The 22,630-nt window shown below is 40.6% G+C and overlaps 1 protein-coding gene across 12 annotated transcripts in view; it reads right to left on the reverse strand.

Annotated features, from left to right (window-relative positions):
- Positions 1 to 22,630, reverse strand: part of FRYL (FRY like transcription coactivator) — a 256,517-nt gene that overhangs the window by 46,391 nt on the left and 187,496 nt on the right. For 10 of the 12 annotated variants that reach the window (XM_072774992.1, XM_072774988.1, XM_072774989.1 and 7 more), the window contains 14 exons: positions 20,992 to 21,248; positions 20,482 to 20,622; positions 16,838 to 17,006; positions 14,877 to 14,961; positions 14,227 to 14,339; positions 13,074 to 13,224; positions 12,324 to 12,427; positions 10,830 to 11,015; positions 8,707 to 8,911; positions 6,793 to 6,914; positions 5,169 to 5,359; positions 3,762 to 3,856; positions 2,063 to 2,670; positions 1,657 to 1,754 (listed from right to left, as the gene is read on the reverse strand). In XM_072774992.1, coding sequence (XP_072631093.1) covers positions 1,657 to 1,754; positions 2,063 to 2,670; positions 3,762 to 3,856; positions 5,169 to 5,359; positions 6,793 to 6,914; positions 8,707 to 8,911; positions 10,830 to 11,015; positions 12,324 to 12,427; positions 13,074 to 13,224; positions 14,227 to 14,339; positions 14,877 to 14,961; positions 16,838 to 17,006; positions 20,482 to 20,622; positions 20,992 to 21,248 — 2,525 coding nt within the window. The remainder of the gene's footprint in view (positions 1 to 1,656; positions 1,755 to 2,062; positions 2,671 to 3,761; positions 3,857 to 5,168; positions 5,360 to 6,792; positions 6,915 to 8,706; positions 8,912 to 10,829; positions 11,016 to 12,323; positions 12,428 to 13,073; positions 13,225 to 14,226; positions 14,340 to 14,876; positions 14,962 to 16,837; positions 17,007 to 20,481; positions 20,623 to 20,991; positions 21,249 to 22,630) is intronic. The other 2 variants (XM_072774983.1, XM_072774994.1) reach the window with 1 other exon arrangement.

Here is a 22,630-nt window from a genome sequence, read left to right on the forward strand (position 1 = left end):
TTTCAAATGATGGGTCATTAAAATATTAAAATGAAAGGTATTTTAACAAGTTATTTTACACCAGTTTTAGACCTCACTAATGCAAATACATGTTGTTGGGTATTTTTTTTTAGGCAGTCATTTTCAAGATTAAGATATGTTTTCCACTAACTGTAATAATGGTTCTTCTTTTTAAAAATGTATTTTAAAACGATTACGTTAAAAAAAAATGATTACGTTAAAAAATCCCTCCATATCTAATTTATTTAGAAGTTTAACCATGGATGGATTCAACAACATGCTTTATTAAATATTGTCATTTATTAAATATTACCTATCAAGATAACAGAAAGGTTTCTACTCTGTGACTATTAATGTGATTGATTAGTTGGGCTGGGATAACTCAGAGATAAATCTGCACTTTCCAGCCTTGGGATTTGGGTACTGGTGAAGTGGGTGTTATATTTGGCTTTCTGCATGCTTGCTCTTTGCATATACTGTTGTGCTACATGTTAAATGACCATCAGCTTTTAAAAGTTTGCTTATATAAGAAGCTCTTCCAGAGAATTTCACTTATTCCCTTTTGTTGCAAATTTCTCTGATTTTTCTCCCTCTGCTTTGGCTAGGTCCTCTTATTCATACTAACTCACTCGTCTCCCCCAGTTCACCTAATTTCCTATTGTATGTACAGGACTTGTAAATTTATATAATTCCTCCTTATAACTGTTTCTATTTTCAGTCTGTAGAGACTTTTTTCTAAGAATCAATGACTGACAAAAAAGAAAGAAGAAAAAAGAAAATTAGGAATTAAGTTTAAGCAGAGGCATCTGGGTTCTTTGTTCTTGACAACAAAGATTTTATTTAAAAAATCATACTTTTTAAAAATTATGATTAAGAGCTCTAACATGTTCAAACAAATGTCAACAGATGATCTAAAAATAGGTACATTCCTGTTTCAGAAATGATCAGAGGGAAAGAGCCAAACAAGGAAGGAAGAGAAAAGAATGAAGCCAGCAAAGAGGGATGAAGAGAACGTTAAAAGGAAAAAGGCAAAGTAAAAGGAGAGACAACTTTTGGAGTAACAAAATGTATTATGCCCTCTTCTTTTCAGGGCCTTTACACATGCAGTTTCTCCTGCCTGGAAACCTACCCTCACCCTGCTCTTGGTTTCTCATCCTATTCAGCCTTCAGTGCCCAGGGCGACGTTTGCTCTCTGTGCCCTTAGGGTCCTGTCCTTTCTTTGCACTTACTTACCAGACTCAGTGGCCACTGTTTACTGACTTGCTTGCACCCCTACTCCAAGGCCCACTAGGCAATGCAGTGATAATCACTGCATTTCTGGTATGTAACCCAGTGCTCCACGATATTTGGTAGTAAACGAATGAATGAATTGGAGACTCACAGAAAGGTAGGAGATAAGTGGGGAAACGGAGCAGAAAAAGACTCAGACTCAGAGGAGCATTACTCTAAAGAAATAATTTTATTCTCTGTGATGTGAACAGTGGTAGCTTACATCATTACTGTAAAACTCCTCCATATGCATGAGAAGAATAAAAATGTAGATGTGAAATGCATAGAGGAAGTGAGAGTAAAAAGATTTAAAAGATTCCCCCCCTTTAGGATAAACTCCAGAAAAATTTCCCTCTGGCGTTATCTGTCAGCATAACATTTGCTTACCTTTGCTATTCGACTAGCTGTGTCTTTGCAAAACTGAGTTGGGCTGTCAAAATGCTGGATTAAGTGAGGCAATAAGCAAAGGATGTTAAGAGGAAAGCCTATCAAAAAAAAAAAAGCAAACAATAACCAACTTTATTGCACATTATTTTTAAAATTAAAGTTTTTTTTTTTTTTTCTAAATGGTTCACAGAAACCATTTTCTTTTTCTTTCTCGGAGTACCTGGTCTTCTAAATTCTATTGTTGCTTTTACCAAAGAACTCAAGCTATCTCAACATATTAAAACCAACCAACCAACCACCCCATGACTAATTGGGGAAAAGCAGAAATTAGTAGACTTCAAAACAAATCGGTTTACATTTCACTACATTAAAAAGCAGAGAGTTGGTGCAATTCTATTAGCATCACCTGACAGCTGGGAAGGATCCACCAGTGTGTGTTTGGAGACAGCGATGAGCTTACTGAGGAGGTGCACGGTCATCTCTTGTGTAGATACTGAGGTAAAACCCTTAAGGAAGAGCTGCTGAAGGCCTGGAAAGTTACTCCATTTCAATTTGCTCTGCACATTTTCAATCTTCTCTCGACTCTCTGATTTATCCAAAGGCAAATGGATAAGCAGTTTGTTGAGAAGCCTGAGAGCCAGGAGGTATTCATATTCGTAATCTGATTCTAATAAAGATGCTGCTATCCAAAAAATGGTGGCCATCAAGTTGGTAGGCTCAGTAGTGGACTGCACATCATACATTCCCTTCTCCCTAAGGGAGGAAAGGCTTCTAGTCCTTGCTAAACTATTGCTATGGTTTATCCGTCCATCCATGATATCCAGTGTGTTACTCCGCCGCCGGTCACCTCTTCGGTCACCAATTAAACTTAATCTTAGAGAGTTACTTCTTGCATTACTGTTATAGCCCAAGTAACTGCTACTATTAATGGGACTTGTGCTTAGATTGAGTTGTCCAGTGCTTTTCCTGTTAGCTGCATACTTGTTTCCCATTATAGGATCATGGTATGAGGTTCTTTACAAAAGAAAAAAAAAAAAAAAGAAGGAAAGATAAATGCATGTACAATCACTTCCTCTGCTACATTAATTTTACTCTTGAAAACACTGAAAAAAACAGTCACCAGGAAAAATTATGTTTGAGTATATCTGACTTCACTTCCTCAAATTTCAGTTCTTTCCTCCATATTCAAGCCAAACACACAACAGTGTCTTTCCTACGGTGGCCAACCCGCTTCCCGTGAGTTGGAGGACATTGATTGGAAGTGAAAACTCTGCCACAGTTATCCCTGACAACTTTCAGCTCTGGGATTTAGTAAACAGTATTTCCAAAGCAGACCTCATGGGTCTTATTCCCAAACTTGATGGTCCCATGTCCTTATTTTGGTCAACGCACACACTTTCTCTACTCCCCCTCCCCCTAAAAGTCAAGCTAAAAAATTTGTTCCATTTCTCCTTCTCCCTCACTTCCAATTATTGTTTTTTTTTCCCCAATTATTGTTGATTTAAAAATAAGGACAGAATGCTGCCCGCATGTGCCAGCAAAATGCAAAGTACTAGGAATATGAACTCTGCTGGGGGAGATACAGATGTAAAAATGGACAGCTTGTTAACTACTGTTATTAAAATATGGAGAAGACACTGCTAAGAATCCCCCCCTCTCCAATGGAATAATTTGCACCGCCTTTGGGAATTAGAAATGCTTAGTGAGGTGGTGATATCTGAGATGGGTCCTGAAGGATAAGTCAATCTGGGAGTCACAAGGAAGAGAAAGTGGGAGGGGAGGAACAATTTGCAGAAGACGTGGATGCGGGAGGGGGCTGGCCTGCTGGGGGGCAATGGAACCATAGTGAGCACAGCAGGAACGGAGCTGAAGCCGAAGCCCAGTGGAGCAGAAGCAGGATCTCTGACCAGGACCTCAGGGGAACAACCTTTGAAAACCTCTTCACACACCCTCACTGTCTGAGGCTCCTTTTCCCCACTGGAAATCCATCTGAATTGTTTGGTATTACTCCCACTACCAATATTAGAACAATACCACGTCATAGTTATGTGTATTTAGCTGCGGGAATTCTATATGCAAATCTACAGTTTAGTTCAAATTCTTACTGAGAAAGGGCAGAAAGAAGATCATAATGCTTCATGGTTTCAGCCAAAGTATCAATTGCAGATTCCAATGTGAGAAGAAGCTCAATCACAAATCCCTAGAAAAAAGGGCAGATTTTAATTATGCTCTGAAAAAAAGAAATTGCAATGGACTTCCCGACGAGATTTAAAATTAGAACCAACTCGACATTAATATTACAAAATGATTAAACTCTCAAGCAACATGATCTTGCTGATTGATGAAAACTCATCAAATTAATGGCTATAATGGCACCGCAATTCACCCAAAATTGCTTAGGCCAAAAATCTGAGAGTCATTTTTGTTTCTCTCACATCTAAATTAAACTCATCAGCAAGTCTTGGAAATATTACTTTTAAAATATACCTGAAATCTGACCCCCTCTCTATACCTCCACAGCATCCCTGAATCAAACTTTTTCAGCGTGGACTTTCACAACAGCCTCTTACCTGACCCCTACTGCCCTCCTGAGGACTTCACCCAGCCTGTGGAGTGAATTTTCTAAGTAGCAAATTATATCCATCACTTTCCTCTCAAAGACTATATGGGTATCATTTGCCATGAAGTAGACCTCGCATCAGGGTCCACTAGACCTCACATAATCTGGACCTGCCCAGGTAGGTTTCCTGATGCTAGACGCCCCCATCCAATACACCAGCCATACTGGTCTGTGTCATGCTCCTCGCAGAGAGGCCTGTTGCTTCTGCCCCAGTGCCTTTGCACTTGTTAGTCCGACTTCTCTGCCTCAGGTGTTCTTGCAGATTATCACAGGGCTCACTTCATTTACCTATATGTTTACAACTCACCTTCTCAGATGATCATATATAAAACCACCCCTCTCCCCTGCCACTCTTTAACTTGTTACTCTACGTTATAACTTTCACAGCATTAATCACTAAATAAAATCGTGTTACATATTATTGCTTGATTAGAAGCTTATTTCTCCAATAGAATGTGAGTTCTAGAATGCCAGGAACCTTCTCTTGTTCACTACTCTCTCCCCAGGGTCTAGAACAGCGTTAATAAAATCACGAGTCTGTATAGAGTTAAGTTCTCAATTGCATTATTTCACTTAATCCATCTTAAAAATTCAACACTCTACATTTAAATTTAACTTCCTATCTCTTTTACCTTGTGGTCATCCCAGGATAATATCCCTGTGTGTGTGTTTATGTCAATGTAAAGCTTTCTCGGATAGGCACTGAATATTTGATTCAGTTAGTATGTTATTAAATATTTACAACACTTTATTTCATAAATCTTTGCCTGCTTGTTAGCATTTGACACGAATTCTCTGTAACCATTAGACCTGCTGTGCTCTGTACTTGGCAAATGAGTCCTTGACAATCAGTAACTGCTCAATGGCTGCTGAAAAGAATTTAATGCAGTACCTGTGCATCTTCCCCTGGATCCCCTACGGTTTCTACAAGTCTGGAGAGAACATCAGAAAGTGTAGTTGCAGAAAGAGGCTGCTTTAGGGCCCTGAAAATCTGGAAGGATCTCCCAGCATAGTGTCGAGAAGAACAAGAAAGTGCTGTTTGCAGAGCAACTTCACTGAGATGATGTTCCAAATGCATTCCTTCTGCGAAAACAAAGGATACAGTGAGTGCTTCTTGTGGCTTGGAATGCAGGGTTAATGTCAGAAGTTAACCCAGTTCCCAGCACACTACCTGGCAAACTGGTATTTTATAAGTGAGTGCTTTTTCTTTTCATTAAACTCCATTTGCTTGCTATCTCTCTCTCTTAAGATTTCATTTATTTATTTGACAGAGAGAGAGAGAGAGAAGCAGGGGGAGTGGCAGGCAGAGGGAGAGGGAGAAGCAGGCTCCCTGCTGAGCAGGGAGCCCAGCCTGATGTAGGGCTCCATCCCAGGACCCTGGGGGGGATCACCACCTGAGCCCATTGCAGACCGCCTAGCAGCCTGAGCCACCCAAGCGCCCCCATTTGCTTTTTAGATGGCTTCTCACTCTAATCTCCAGGGGAGTCATCTTTGAGAGCAGAGTTTCTCAACTTCAGCACTGCTGTCATATTGGCTATTCTCTGCTGTGGGTTGTGAAGGTGCCCATGCAGCGTACTTGTCCTGGCCTCTGCCCAGCTGGATGCGGATAATCCCTTGCCCCCCAGGTTGTGACAAAAATGTCTGTGGACATTGCCCAAGGGGGCAAAATCATCCCTAGTTGAGAATCAGTGCTTTAGACACATACGTTTTTACTACAATTTACAGAATGTACGTTTTTACTATAATTTACAGAATGTGTTAATTTTAGATCATAGAAGCCTGTTACAGTATAAAAAAAGAATTCAAGTTTGTCATCTCCACCCATGTTCCTTTAATGTAACTTTTTCCTAATACGTAACTGCGTTTTAACTTTATGCTGTAGTATATGAAACAAAGAACCCCAAAATGTCACAAGTGACTTCCTACTTTTATAAGGAGTAACCTAATTTTTCTTGAGCCAAAACAAATCTGTTATCACAACTAAGTTAAAAAAGAAAACCTGTCTCAGGGCACCTATGTGTGGCTACATCGGTTAAGCGTCTGCCTTCTGCTCAGGTCATTATCTCAGTCAGGGTCCTGGGATCCAGCCTTGAACACCATCCTGCCTCCGCCTCCCCTCTGACCCTCCCCCTGCTTGTGCTTGCTTTCTCTCTCTCTCTCTCTCTCAAATAAATAAAATCTTAAAAAAAAAAAAAGAAAAAAAAAACCCTGTCTTAAACTTTTTAACATGGACATGTCAACTGTCAATTCTTTGCTAAGCATTATCAGAAATTTTCGAATCATATTAAAATATCTCATTAAGGGCAACCCCGGTGGCTCAGCGGTTTAGTGCCGCCTACAGCCTAGGGCGTGATCCTGGAGACCCACATCGGGCTCCCTGCTTAGAGCCTGCTTTTCCCTCTGCCTGTGTCTCTGCGTCTCTCTCTCTCTCTCTCTCTCATGAATAAATAAATAAAATCTTTTAAAAAATATATAACTCATTAAAAGTATTATCTGAAATATTTAATAAAAGATACCTGAGCTTGACTGCTTAAAAACAGAAACCACATGTTTCAAAAATGTAGTTAACTGCTCAGCACTCTTTATGCTAGGATTCTTGGCAGAGACATCCTCATGGTTCCAAAGAGGCCCTCTTTTTCTGAAAACAGAGAACAGACATAATTACTTTGGTTTTAAACTTACATTAGCAGTTTTACTCATAGTCACGTAAAAGGGCCATAGCAGAATAAATCAAATAGCAAATAAATCAAATAGCATGCCCTACAGCCTACTACTCTTTATGTACTTGAATATATGATGGTCTGTGTCAAGTAGAGGAAGATCCAGATTACATGTTATTACAGTTAAATTCTCTCAGAGATGGTAGGAAAAGATGACAATTTTTGCCCAAGTGAGGAGAGTACTGGTTACTGCTTCTGTGTTACAGGTCACAACATTATGATTTGGAGGCTAGACCGTTATTCAGACTGTAATGCAAAGAAAATAGTTTACTAGCTAAAAATATAGGGCAAGTTTAAGACAGAACAGTTTCCTGTTGATTCTTTAAAATACCTTTGCGTTCTCAAGGCTGCGACCTTGGTTAGCAAGGGGTAAACTCCCAAAGTGGCCTGAAAACCTCCTAGGTGGTCACCCAGCCACCAGTCTCCAACACCTTTAATTCATTCCGTTCACTGTCATGAGACTGATTGTTCTCGAAATATTTAAATGTGCCTCCCACTCCTCCCATCCGGCTCAAGGATTTTCAATGATGTCTGTTTTCTGGAAAGATGAGAGATCTGTAGCCCATGGCCTAGGCTTTGTGGCCCTCCAGTTTGAATTCTCCCTTGCCTAACAAAGTTTTCTTGTCAAGAAACATCTCCCTCAGCATTACAGTCAGACTGGATTACTCACCCTTTCCAAGCACATTTTACTTCTCATGCCCCTGATGATTCTGTTCTTACTGTGGAACACCAGCCCCCTCATCCCTGCCCAGGTTCTTCTTTACTTATGGCGCCTTGTGAAGAGTAGGCCATAAATAGACATTTGATGACTGAATGACAATATAGCTAATGAGGGTGTAGTATGTCATGGAATAGAAGAAATAGTGAGAGGGATTATAAGGGAAAGGAGGGGAACAGAGTGGGAAAAATGAGAGAGGGAGACAAACCATGAGACACTCCTGACTCTGGGAAACAAAGGAAGGGGAGGCGGGGGGGAGTTGGGGTGACTGGGTGACGGGCATTGAGCGGGGGGCTTGATGGGATGAGCACTGGGGGTTATACTATATGTTGGCAAATGGAATTTAAATTTTAAAAATGTTAAATGACTGAATGAGTAGATAGAAGGAAAGGAAAGGAAGGAAAGGAAGGGAAAGGAAGGAAGTGAAGGAAGGGAATAAAGGGAAGGGAAAGGAGGAAAGGAAGGGAAGGGAGGGGAGAAAGGGAAGGGAAGGGAGGGAAGGAAGGGAAGGAAGGGAAGAAAGGGAAGGGAAGAAAGGGAAGAAAGGGAAGGCAAGGAAGAAAAGGAAGGGAAAGGAAGGGAGGGAAGAGAGGGAAGGAAAGAGAAGGGAAGGGAAAGGAAGGGAAGGGAAGGGAAGGGAAGGGAAGGGAAGGGAAGGGAAGGGAAGGGAAGGGAAGGGAAGGGAAGGAAGGAAAGGAAGGAAAGGAAGGAAAAAGAAGGAAGGGAAGGGAAAGGAAGGCAGGGAAGAGGAATGTATTTGGCTAATCGGTGTTCTCTCTGGGCCCTAGAGACGCGTTGAAGGCCCTCCTCAGGGATAACTGTGTGAGCACAAAAAAAGTCTTTGGAGGCGTCAGATTTCTCAGACACCCGACCCGGACCGTGTTCCGAATGGATGGCACCCCCGAGTGGAAGGCGGGCTTCACCACCGCAGCTGCCCCGGGAAGACCCCTCAGCACGGCTCGGCCGCCGGGACGGCGAGCGCCGCCACTTACCTCGAGGTGATGAACTCCATGAGGGTCTTGACTTTTCCGTCCTGCTCTACTGCGATGTCGACCTCGTTGAGGATAGTGGTGTGCAGATGGGACACGGCGGCGCTGTTGTTTCCCAGGCTGATGCTGGAAGAGGTAGAACTTGAGCTGAGCCCTGAGTCGGTCATCGGGGAGGGCTGGTAGTCAGGGACGAAGTCACTCAGGCCCGCTGGAAGACAAGGACGGCCGTTGGTTCCCGCAGAGCCCACCGCACACGCTATATGTTTTTGATCTTTCTTTTTTCTTTCTTTCTTTTTTTTTTTTTTTAAGGATTCTATTTATTTATTTGAGAGAGAGAGAGCAGGGGCAGGGGCTGATGGGAGGGAGACGCAGACTGGCCTCACAGGGCAGGGCTCGTCCCAGGGCGGCCGCTGAGCCCAGGGAGCCCCCCAGGCACCCCCTCGCTCACTACTCGGGGTAAAACTCGCCCTCCTCGCAGCTGCTAGCGCCGTGGGGGTGGGCCAAGGCCGGTTCCCCGTGGTCTAGTTTTAGGACCTCACTGTCTGATCACTGCGGAGCCTCCTGCTGCCATCTGCTGAGGAGATTCCACAGTGACTCTTCCCCAACTTGCGGGCCCAGGGCCTCAACTGGTGGGGAGTCTGGCGTTTCCACAGCCTGAACGGATTTTTTTTTTTTTTTAAAGATTTTATTTATTTATTCATAGAGACAGAGAGCGAGGCAGAGACACAGGCAGAGGGAGAAGCAGGCATCATACAGAGAGCCTGACGTGGGACTCGATCCAGGGTCTCCAGGATCACACCCTGGGCTGCAGGTGGCGCTAAACCGCTGTGCCACTGGGGCTGCCCCAGATTTTTTTCTTACAGAAAGGAGTCTCATTTTACTCGAAGACAGAAAGTGTTCAAATCTTTGTAATATTTATATGATTCTGACTATTAAACTCTTTTACAGGTTATTAACTAACGCCTACCTTCACGAAACGGCAAAGGGAGCCTTGAGAACAAACAGAAACAGACTATGGAATTTTAAATGAAGATGCTTTAACGTAAGAGGCACGAATTTTATTCTATTGATCTTTTAATCACATTTTAAAAAGTGCAGTGTTTCCTAATAATTGTTTTCTTGCTAACTGCATGGTTTTAAGTAAATAACAAAGTTTTAACTAAGTGATTTGAACCCTGTGTCTGACATTATATGACCAGCAAAAGATGTAATTTTATTTCTTTTTTAATAAACAATTATTACCTAGATCGTCTATTATTAACCTGATGGTACAAATGTAGTGAGGGCTATTATGAAAGATGAAAATATAACTTGCAAACAAAAAAAATTTCACACCAATGGTGAAATAACTCTTATATTAAAGTTTCACACCAAAAATAAAATAAAATAAAATAAAATAAAATAAAATAAAATAAAATAAATAAAAAAAAATAAAGTCTCAGTAAGTTGGACCTCATTACTTCAAAAATGTGTAATTTGGAACTTACTACACTTAAAAATGCATAACATCCTAAATACAGCAAATATAGGGGCACTGGGCTGGCTCAGCTGGTTAAGGGTCTAACTCTTGGTTTAAGCTCAGGTCATGACCTCAAGCTCCTGAGATCGAGCTCTGTGTTGGGCTCTGCACTCAGCATGGAATCTGCTTGAGATTCCCTCTCCCTCTCCCTCTGCCCCTGCCCACATGTGCATACTCTCTCTCTCAAATAAATAAAACTTAAATAAATAAATATATGAATAAAAATCCAGTGATGAAAAATTTTTAATGTCTTCCTTCGTCCATTTTTCAGATCTTGAGAGTATGAGGAATCTAATACACGTTCATCATCTTTTCCATTAACTGTGCTCAATAAGCTAAGCACTCATTCACTGGTCTTCAACTTATTTGTTGAGAACTTAAAATTTTTATGACAAAGACCCTTAAAGGCAATATAGACTCAAATACTCCCAGCTTAATTCCTTCTTTTACTAGTGAACAAATAATGTAAATGGTAAACTGATACAGTAAAACTATACTTAAGAAAAAAGGATTTTAACTTCTATGTAGGCGGTTTTCCCCATTGCAGATTTCAAACTAATGAAGCACAATTCCACTGTCAATCAAATTCGACATTTGAAGCCAGTACCTGTGAAGGTGTAATCTAAGTGTGCAATCTGTTTGACTGTAAGAACCCTGGGCTCATTAAACTCCTTGTTCCTGAGAAGGACAGAAGCAACAGTGCGGATGTTACTGTTGGATCCCATCACTATTAGTAAGTGCAGAAGCAGGCGTTTACAATGCTCATACACCTCAGGGTGGCAGTGGTCAAACCCTAAAAAGGACAGTAGAAAACAATCATCAATAAAGAGAAATAATGAGTACTCTTGCTCCCAAATACATATTTTAAAGAAAAGCAGAGATTACAGAAAAATACTTTGTAGATGATGTACCACGTGAATATACTTATTGGCCCAGAATTCTCATACCCTTTTAACAATAGCCTATTGTCAGAGTCACAGGGAGAATCAAGACAAGTTTTCAATGTGTTTTATGTGTGAAATTTAGTAATTTACTAGAAATGATTACTCTGGGGATGCCTGGGTGGCTCAGTTGGTTGAGTGTCTCATCTTGGTTTCAGCTCAGGTCAAGGTCTCAGGGTTGTGAGACAGAACCCCACATGGACCTCTGTGCTGGGTGTGGTCTGCTTGGGATTCTCTCTCTCTCCCTCTCTTTCCCTTCCTCCCTCCCTCTTTTTTTTTTTTTTTTTTAAGATTTTATTTATTCATGAGAAACACAGAGAAAGGCAGAGACATAGGCAGAGGGAGAGAAGCAGGCTCCATGCAGGGACTCAATCCCAGGACCCAGGGATCATGACCTGAGCCAAAGGCAGACGCTCAACCACTGAGCCACCCAGGTGCCCCCTTTTCTTCCTTCTCTTAAAAGGAAAAAAAAAAAAAAGGTTATTACTGTGTTATATTACTGTGTTACATAAAAAGGTTATTACTGTGTTATTTGCTATCAATTAATTTCATAAAGGCAAGCATTTTTTTGTGTCTAGTGCATAATGGAAAGTCAGGGGATATTTGATTACCGAAGAAATGAAGTAATATATGTAATAAACGTGGATATCAGGAAAACTTTGGAGATGAGGACTACCTTGACTTGCTTCAGGAAGTCAATTCTATGAGCATGGAAAGTACTGGCGATGTGATGGATCCCACGTGTCTGTTACCGAGGGCCCAGTGGAGTTTCAGCTGTAATAATCAGACTGTCCAAAATCCCATTCTTTTGGGAAACACTTAGAATCCATTCTAATTTTCCATTTACTCTGAAAGTTTCCAGTTCCAGAGATAAATTAACTTTACTTTTCCTATAGCTACCAAATTTTTCCCGCTAGAGAGTAAGTGTGTTTATGAGCAGTGGAGGGGCTGCAGGACAAGAATGGGAACGAGGACAGAAGACCTATTTGTGGTTAAGAACGAGTGAGGACTAGCTCCCTTCTAGACCATGAGAATCACTGTAAAAAGTGTCACGGAAATAACACACAAAAAAATGGTAACAGAAACACCGAAAAACTAGACTGTCTTTAAATTATCACAGAAACATATTGCAACATTGAGTTAGAAGCAATATTTATTACCTATAAAAATTGCATGAAGAAGAAGATGGAGGTAGCTTCCCCATTCCACCTTCACACTGTGATCAATGATCAGATCAGTCAAAAGGATCACGGCTATGTTACACCTGTGACAAATGAGAGTGCTATTAATGTTCTATCAGAGTAAATGTGGAGAAACTCTTATGCCAGTTACTTGAAGACTTTAATATTGTATTTTGTGGAAAAATACAACTTCAAGAAAAAAAGAAGAGAAGAAATATAGCTGAAGAAACCATTAAGTGATAGTTTTAGGAAAAAAACGTTACCTGCTAAGGCTCCCCAAAGTCAAGGGCCATAATTTCTTTCACCTAGCACACTGCTTGCCACATAGTAGGTGTTCAGTATGTGTTTGATAACATTAATCAATTTTGAAAGAATGCGGTAACTGTTCTATTGTGATTTTGCTAAGTAGAATTCAGTTTAACATAATTCAAAGTAATAGTGCCTAGTACCAGAAAATATTTTTCAGATGTAGTAACTGGGTCCCAGAAAGGTCAAGTAACTATGCCAGACACCCAGAAAAGCAGCAGCAGAAGTAGATTTAATGATATTAATTGTAAATATAATTCTGAGTTTGTAGATTTCTTGAAATCTAAATACATGGATCTCATTTACTACAGTATCTAAAGAAAGAAATTGCTTTTATTCTGTGTTGTCAGATAGCATAAAGAAAGCTGAAAGTGTTAAGCAGCAATTTGGCTCATATGAAATAGGAATGACACTGTAGTCCACCTGTGAAGAGGTAATCCAGGTGATGACGTTTCAGGCAAGTAATCCACCAGTGGTGACCAGCAGCCTCCAGCTGGTGGGAAGGGTAGTGGCTCTCCTTGATTATGCTCCATCACTTTCAGTCGCCAATTAGAATAAAGTGGCATTGAATCACCTATCAAAATAAAATCATCTCATTTTCTACACCATCTATTTTCTGCCGACATAAGCAAACTCTAGTTAAGACACCAACTATTCATACCATTGGAAAGTGATAAAAAAAAATAATAACTTCCCACTCTTTTGACATAGGTTTGCTAGGAAGACCTGGGTACAAATATTGTCAAGCTACACAAATCAGAGAAAGAAAGAGCTTATCAATTCAGGCTCCAGTCTTTATATCAAAGCAACACTACAGTCGCGCTCCATTAGCTTCCATAATGGATGTCCAAGCCACGAAACCACATCACAGGTAAAGCTGCCTTGTAACAAGGGCCTTCTGGTAAGTTACTCAATTCTAAATTTCCTGCGATAGGGCCACCATAAACCCATGTTAAAAGGAAATCTGCTCTACCGCAGTGGGGCTGCAGGGTGCAGTAAAAAATGACATCAGGAAATGTGAATTCTGTGTGACATGGGTAAGTCACTTAACCTCTCTGGACCTCAGTTCCATCATGTGCAAAATGAGGAGATTGGACCAGGTCATCCTCAGGGTCCCTTCTCAGCCTGAAGGTTTGCGCCTCTGATTCCACTCTACCCCAGCGTTAGAGTGAGACCTGGAGAAATAATCACTTTGCGATTTTAAGGGAGAACTTTACAGTAAAATGTGAATCCACAGAAAAAGACCAAACTCGTTTTTTTTTTTTTTCCTTAAAAAAAAAAAAAAAAAAAAAAAAAAGCAGGCTGTAGCCGGTGTCTACAGTGCTTCTTGAGAGCCAATTCTTATGTTCCTTTTGATTTCTCTATAGGGAACCTGTGCTTTTAAAAACCAATTTCCCCCATTCCTGCTGCTGCTTAAAATCAGGACATTTCAGATTACGTTGGAACACCACTAGTGGCAGTTAAAATACTCTTCTCAAAAACAACTTATCAGAAAAATACATTCACTAACATTAATATAATTAATAATACACCTCGCCATTGTAGTTATAAAAAAAAAACATTTGGAATTTATTACTTTTTTCTTCTTCATAAGATCCTCCAGAGCTGCTACTGTATCGAGATTCTAGTCTGTGATGTTGACGATTTAAATGACTGCTTAGTCCACTGTAGATGTCTAGGTGCGCATAGCTATGGGAATGATCATGGTGGTTAGTCACAGGTCACGGTCAAACAGTATTTGTACTTTTGGTTTCACTTTCTACATTTAAAAAAGAACACGTTACATATTAACAAAACTCCCTACTATACATATTTATTGCCACCTCACGGTTCAAAAGCTTAAGCTTTTAAGTCAATCATTTCTACTGGAAGACTTTTCTTAAATTATTCTAGTAATCATGTTCTGGTGAAACCCAGTTTATAAAAAAAACGGGCAGAGTAAATAGCCGTTCAGAAAAGTCTAAAAATGTCAATAACACAAAGAGGGGCTGAACATATTCCATTTATTCATCCATTAGAGTACAGGAAAGAATCTAGCACATCAGCATGGTGATGATGAAACAGTTAATTGTGGAAAATTTCCAAAATGGAAATGTATTTTTTCACTAGAATTTTGAGATGCACATTCAATGAAACATATAATTCCAGTGCAGAAAGATCATTTATTCTGATGATAATAAGTATCTGTCAAACTGAAAGGCTGATGAAGAACAGAGAGGTACTTACCTCTCTTCAATATTCTCTTTTATGGGCTTATTATCGGGATTGCCATCTATGGGAGCTACCATTGTATTGCTACTGGAAGTAGTTCCTGCAATCAGAAATAAAACAGATCTGTGAACTTAAAACCTGAAATAACTCGGTAACAACAAAAGCTTTCAAAATGATAGATGCTACTACTCCACTAAAATGAGAGCAAGGTGATTTTTAAAAAGGAATGTACTCATATAATGACCCAGAGGGAAAGGAGAGAATAGCAACAAAATTTTAGATGCTTAGAAACAAATGGACAGGAAGCAATTCAGCTATAAGAAGGCTGAATCTTAAGCTGGTAGTAGGGGAAACCAAGAGGCATCCATATCTATATTGCTGAACCCCCAAAAGACTCAGGAATCAGCAGCTCTGAGTACCCCCTGGGAGTAGGGATAGTAGGGGTTGAAACTTGCTAAAATGGCAGGCATGGTTGAAAATCTATTTCAGAGGTAAATGGTCCCCAAGATCTGTGCCCCTCCCTCTTGTAACTGGGTGGCTGTGTCTCTCTACTTCCAGAAATCTTTTTTCAAGTTTATTCATTTAAGTAATTCCTATACCCAATGTGGGCCTTGAACTCATGACCCCAGAGATCAAGAGTTGCATGTTCTTCCAACTGAGCCAGCCAGGTGGCCTTGGGAATCTTTTCTTATAAGTGTAAATCAAAGATTTCTAGACTAGGTTACATTATGTACAGCTGAAGGAGGAAGAACTTCATTGAGAATAGTGGGATTGTGTGAAAATACACATACTAAAATTGGAGATTGTATCCCCTTGAAAGCTTCTCACCCCATAAGGCTACCAGAAGACCATGTTGTGTGTGTATGTGTATCTATAGATTACATGTATTTGTACATTCTAGGTATGTATTTGTACACACACACAGCTCTGCGCCCTCTACTTTGGGTAGATTACTCATAGAATTTTGGGGAATCTGATCAGTCCAAGAGAAGAGACCCATAGACATTTTCATCGATGAAATCATGGTGTGACAAATGACAAAGTCAACAAGCTCCATCTATACCTACAAAACATCCCATCAATATTCCACTCTTTTATCAAAAAAACAGATCTAGAATTGGTAGGCTTTTGAGGAAAGCTTTTACTAAGACAAATCAAAACAGAGCAATATAGAGAAAATAGGAACATCTGCCAGGAGAAGCGAGTCAGATATAGAAGACAGTCCAACCATGAAATAGAAATAAGGTGCTCCTAAGAAAAAAAAAATAATCAAAAAACCGACTCTTTGGAATTTAAAACGTTCTGGCAGATATGAAAAACCCAATGGAAGTGTTATTAGAAATCCCTTAGAAAGTAGAACAAAAAGAGCTAAGAGATGAAAACCGATGACAAAAAATAAACTATAGAAGATTTCTAATTATACAGATGTTATTAACGTGTCAGAAACATTCAGTATAAACTGAGTGACATTCTCATGGAAATGTAATCTAAAATAGTCCCAATATTATACTGATTTTCAATGGCAGTTATTCCCTCAGGGACATAGTTTCTTCAATGCAAAATATTACAATAAGTCTATCTGTATAGACATCTAACACTCACATGTCTGGATATCATGTATAATATATACCCAACTAATTATAATAATAAGAAATTACAGACTAAGTCAGTAAGTTTTTTCTAGATTTAAGCCACCAACTCTATTTATTTTAAAAATGCTTGTATAAGGATATCTAAATCTATATTCTGGTTCCAGACACATAAAATTTTCCCTCTGTAATACTCAGAAATCTGACATTGTCAAACTTCTTCACTCATATGAGGATTTACAAAGTCCTGTCGGGGTGATTACCACACAGGACTCATGTTGGCTTTTGTGTTTCTTGATGCTGTTTAAAGCAAATGCTTGCGGAGATAAACAGTTATCCAAAACTTCTCTTTTGAGACAAAGTTATCGGTTTTCAGTAACTTCTCACCTGAGGTGACAGAAGGGATTTTGCAGCTGGAGGTGATGCGGTAATATGGGGGGTTATCCATGTGAGTGACCCCGGAACTGACAGGATCGGTCAGCTGCAGTTCACTCACCAGCTCTTCCAGCAACTGCATTGTTTTGTCTCTACCTAAATAGACAATGACTTTCTTCACCTGTCACAAAAGAAATTGTTTAGAAAAGAAAAAGCAAAATTTTTACTTCTTCATGAATTTGTCTTGACAGATTTTATCAGGTAAGATCAATCTGAAATGGGAGATGAATAAGCACAACTTCAATTTGAATCTCGGGTCAGCAGCACGACATTAGTTGGCTTTATAAATATGGTCCTTCCTACAGCCCTTGGCATTATCTTTTTTTTTTTTTCCCTTGGCATTATCTTTAATTGGGATGACTTAACTGTTCAGCAGTTTCCACATTATTGACTTCTTTAATATTTTGCTTTTTTTTTTTTAAGAAAAGCAAAAGATAATTGCTTTCCTATAAATCACTTTCTCTTTAATGGAGACATTTCAGGGATCCCTGGGTGGCACAGCGGTTTGGTGCCTGCCTTTGGCCCAGGGCGCGATCCTGGAGACCCTGGATCGAATCCCACATCAGGCTCCCGGTGCATGGAGCCTGCTTCTCCCTCTGCCTATGTCTCTGCCCCTCTCTCTCTCTCTCTCTGTGACTATCATAAATAAATAAAAAATTTTAAAAAAAATGGAGACGTTTCAATTAATAATGTCATCCCCCAAAAATAAAATAAAAATAAAATAAAATAATGTCATCCCAAATTTTCTCTTAGACTTCAAACACAGGATTTAGTTTTAATTCTGCTTTCCCTATTAATACTCTATACTCAACCCAGCAGGTACAGAGCAGTGATTAAAAGCAAGGAACCAGAACTAAACTGAAACCCAAATCACACAACCTGGATCGGAGTGTAGATGCTTAGTAGCTATGCAATTGGACAGTTACTCTCTGTTTTCTCTTCTGCAAAATGGGGACAAGAGCACATACTCCATACAGTTGTTAGGATTAAATAAGACTTAATATTAGCTCTTTAAACACGGATAGCACGTAGTATGAATTAAATATGTGAAAAAAACATTTCAGTAGTATGCCTGTGTGTTAATAATACATATTAATGAACTGCTTACTAACTAATCAGCCTATCTCACTTTTTTCTTTGTACTTCAATCCTTTTTTTTTTTTTTTTTGTACTTCAATCCTTAATGAAAAAAAAAAATGTGGTCCTGCCAGCATTAGACATCATCACCAGGAGTGGCCAGAAATCTAGAATCTCAGGCCCTGTCCCAACCCCTGACCACCCCCTCCCCCCAGAGCCAGAACCAGATAGCCTGGTGATTCACCTGTATATAGACAACTGAGCAACTCTGCTTTACATGACCCCTGGGAAAATCTTTTTTTTTTTTTTTTAAAGATTGATTGATGGACTTGTATTGGGCGGGAGGGGGGGGGGCAGAGGAAGAGGGAGAGAAAGAGAAAATTTCAAGCAGACTCCCACTGAGTGCCGAGTCCTATATCTTATGACCCTGAGATCATGACCTGAGCCAAAAATCAAGAGTTGCATGCTTAGCCGACTGAGCCATCCTGGTGCCCCATCCCTGGGCAAATCTTAAAACCTGCTTTATTATATCATATCAGAAATCTTATAATGACTACCCATTGATAACTGACCTACCCACAGCACTGCATCTACCCAACCTGCTAGTTCTGTTCTCAGATCCAGGGTACAGTTCTGCCTCTGTGCCTTTAATGTGTCTGACTATGAGGACCAATCGCTCTCTAATCCTGTTGTGTCTTCAAGCCCCAGCCCCGCCCCAGCTGCACTGCCTTCTCCACAGACTGGGAATTCCACTCTAAGTGACAGAGCCAGTGGCTGTGCAACACTGAAGAAGTCCCTCTTCTCTCTGCCCTGTTTCATTCACCCGTAAAACTGCCGGCGTCTTCACATGCTCAGACCTGAGAATTCAACGAGATGGTGTAGGTGAGGTGCTTACACCATGCCTGGCTGACAGTAAGTGATCAAGAAATGATAATGAAGAAATTATGCCTGGCATTCAAAATAGCTCCTTTTAAGTTCCTGGCAAACGGTTATTCTCTGAATTTCATCTTGGCTTCTTGGATTTCTTACTTCACGCCTGTCTTCTTCTTTTAGCCCAAATCGCGTTTATCCATCCAATTATTTGGTACCTTCTCTGTGCTGGGCACTATTTCGGATTCCGGGAAGAGGGTGATGACCCAGACAGAAAAATTCCTGCCCCTGAGGAGCAGCATCGACCACGCTGACCGAGGCCAAAGCAGTGAGGCAAAGAGGTAAAATACATGTTGGATGATGGCAAGTGCTGGGAAAACCAACAGGGCAGGGAAAGGGGAAAAGAGAGTACGTGTCGGGACAGAGCATCTGCAGTCCTCACAGGGGGACCAGCACAGGTCTCAATGAGAAGGGGCACTTGAGGAAAGATGTGAAGGAGGCAGGGGAGGGAGCAAGGTGGCAAGGCCCTAGGGCAGGGCAGTGAGGCTTCGGGTAGGGGGCCCTTGGGGGAAAATAGGAGGAGCGGAGCTCAGAGAGGTAAGGGGGGGGGGCTTCTTGTTTCCCACCACACCTTCCTCTCCCTAACTGCTAACAGAGTATTAATCCTGTGGAAGGCCTTCAGAACAAGGCTGCCAGTAACCGAGGTAAGTGGGGGGATGTTAGGCTAGGCAAAGCCATTCAATGGCTTGTTTAAAGTAGGACCTGTAACATTCTGCAGAGCTAGTCTCCTGTGGAACAGTCAGGACACTGCTGTGGGCCTGACGTCCATGTCTGGACACACACATGTGCACCTGCATGCCTGTGTGGATCCTGTTTGACCCTCCTGTCTCATAAATCTACCCTCGTTGAGAACATGAGACTAAGTATTGCTTTCCCCTCTAGAGGGTAAAGACTGTGACATTCCTCACTGCGTTACCTCTTCCTCTGCTTTCCCTTGTTTCTGGAGGTACAATTCTGCAGGCGCTGAGCATCCTCCCTCACCATTCTGCTCTAATATCCAGCTCCTGCCTTGAAGAAATTATAAACATTCTCATTTTGTGGTCTCACTTCTCTGTCACTTCCTTGAGGTTCATCTCTAGTCCTCCCAGAGAGCTGTGGTTCCTCAATTATTTGCCCTCCGTACTCTGCAATTTTCCTTTGTAGCCCTTATCAAGCTGGGGCTTTATTAACTTGCTGATTTATTCATTAAATAGATTAGGTGAAGGTTCAAAGAATAAAATCTCCATCTCCCCCAGGACTGAAATGTCCAGAACCTAGAAGAGCACCTGCCCTGTAATAACAGCCAGATGATATCGGTAGACATAAAGCAATGAATAAAGGCATGTGTGATTTCCTGGCAGGGTCCTCACTGTAGCCCTTGCTTTGCCTCTGCTGCTTTCCTGCTGCCCATACTCTGGGTACCACAACAAACCAAGTAAATACTATTAAAAAAAAAAAAAAAGAAAGAAAGGAAAGAAAAGAAAAGAAAGAAAAGAAAGAAAAGAAAGAAAAGAAAGAAAAGAAAGAAAGAAAGAAAGAAAGAAAGAAAGAAAGAAAGAAAGAAAGAAAGAAAGAAAGAAAGAAAAAATTAAATGAACCTGAATACGTACATAAGGCAAGAGGCTTGGTTCACTATTCACTCCACAAATGCTGATCAGAAAGTGCAAAATTATTTTCAGGTTTTTCGGCCAGCCATCTGCGAGCGTGGTCCACACATTCTCCACCTCCGACCAGGCCAGCTCATCACCATACTAGACACGGTACACACAACGCACACTTCAGTGATGGTTGCTTATTGAATCCCCCAACTTGTCACACCATGAAATACTAGAAAGTCATGTTTTTATAGACAACTTCAATCTCTTCCATACTCTAGAGGAATAGTCATTTCTTTCAACTCTAAACATAAATATCATTAATCATATATGATTTTTATCTTGTCCTCCATAAGACATATTTTCTATTTAATGAGAAGTATCTAAAAGAAAGGAATTTGGTTTTTTTCAAACCAGTATCTGTTTGGTGAGCCCAGGATTATCTGATCTCTTCATCCACTATTTCCAACCTTTTCTCCTCCCCTTAATTCTGTGCAGCAGGGGTGAACACAAGCTCCACTTTACCTTTGCTGTCATATACATCAGGTTGTTCAAAACCATCGCAGTGGCTTGTGGGGACCCCCAGCCCTCTCCTCGCAACCAGCGCCTGCTAGTCACCATCAGTTCCCGGTCCTTTAAGGAGTCGTCTTCATCATCATGCCGCCTCGCCGTGGGCAGAGGTTTTAAGTCCACCAACTCAATGTTGTTCATCCACGGCAGGAGATAGTGCAGCATTACTTGCCTCCCGGCGGGGTGGGCAGTCTGAATTCTCTGGCTTATCTCTGCGATCAAAAACAAGCCAAAAGAGGGAACAACCAGTATCACTTTGGTTTCCTTTGATTTGTAATTAGTATTTCAACATCTCGTTCTTAAAGAATAAGGAGTCAAGATTTTACTCATTACTTTAAAAAGATTTTACCCATTTATTTGAGAGAGAGGCAGCGAGTGTGAGCATGGGGAGCCCCACGGAGGGCTCGACTCCATAACCAACTGAGCCGTCCAGGTGCCCCTTGACTCACTGCTTTAAAAAATTACAAGTGCTGTTTCCCCTTTTAATAAATTTCATCTCGATGACATCATAAAGAAAATTAACAACTAACAAAAATCACATGCTTTTATATAACAATACTCTTGGTGGTACAGGCATATAAATGCTTATGCATTGTTGCTGGGGTTGGAAAGTGGCACAACCACTACAGTAAACAGCATGGCAGCTCCTCCAAAAATTAAAAATAGAACTATACCATATGATCCAGCAATCCCACTTCTATATATATATCCAAAAGAACTGAAAGCAGGGTCTCAGAGATATTTGCATACTCCTGTTCATGGCAGCACCATTCACAATAGCTAACAGGTAGAAAGCAACCCAAACATCCATGGACAGATGGATGGATAAGCAATGTGGTGCACACATAGAGACAGGTTTGCAACAGAATACTATACAGCCTTTAAAAAGGACATCCTGTCATGTTACAACATGGATTAACCTTGGGGACATTATGCTAAATGAAACAAAAACACAGATACTATATAAGAGGTATCTAAAATAGTCAAATTCATGTAAATACAACTACAGTGGGGGTTTAGCAGGAGGCAAGGGGGTAGGGGCAAAAAAGGAGTTGTTTAGTAGATGGTTCCAGTTCGATAGGATGAAAAACTTCTGGAGACCTGTTTCACAACGATATAAACATACCTAACGCTACTGAACTATTTACTTAAAATGATTACGGTGGTAAATTTCATGATATGTGTATTTTATCTCAATAACACATAAGTACATGAGACAGTCCTTATACATAGATTAATTTAAACTGACCCATCAAAAACGTCACCTATGTTGGTTCTCTATAGGGGAGACTCCTAGGAAATGCTTGTTATTTTTACACTCATCTCATTTAGTGCTCATGATAAACGTGTGAGGTGGCCAGAGGCAAAGTAACCTGCCTAAGTCAGAAAAGTACCGAGTGGCAGAGGATCCAAACACTAGGTTGATTCCAAGGCCCATGTGCTTTGTGCTTTTATAGTTTATACCCTGTTAAATTTCTGTAAGTCACTTTTAATAAAAATCTTTTTTCTCCTTGGCCCCCTCTTGCCCGCTAGGCTTTGTAGTTATTTACTCATTAAAAGGAGTAAATATAGAAGTGTAGTGATTTGAAAGGTC

Source organism: Canis lupus, chromosome 14 (assembly GCF_048164855.1).
Source record: "Canis lupus baileyi chromosome 14, mCanLup2.hap1, whole genome shotgun sequence".
NCBI lineage: Eukaryota > Metazoa > Chordata > Mammalia > Carnivora > Canidae > Canis > Canis lupus.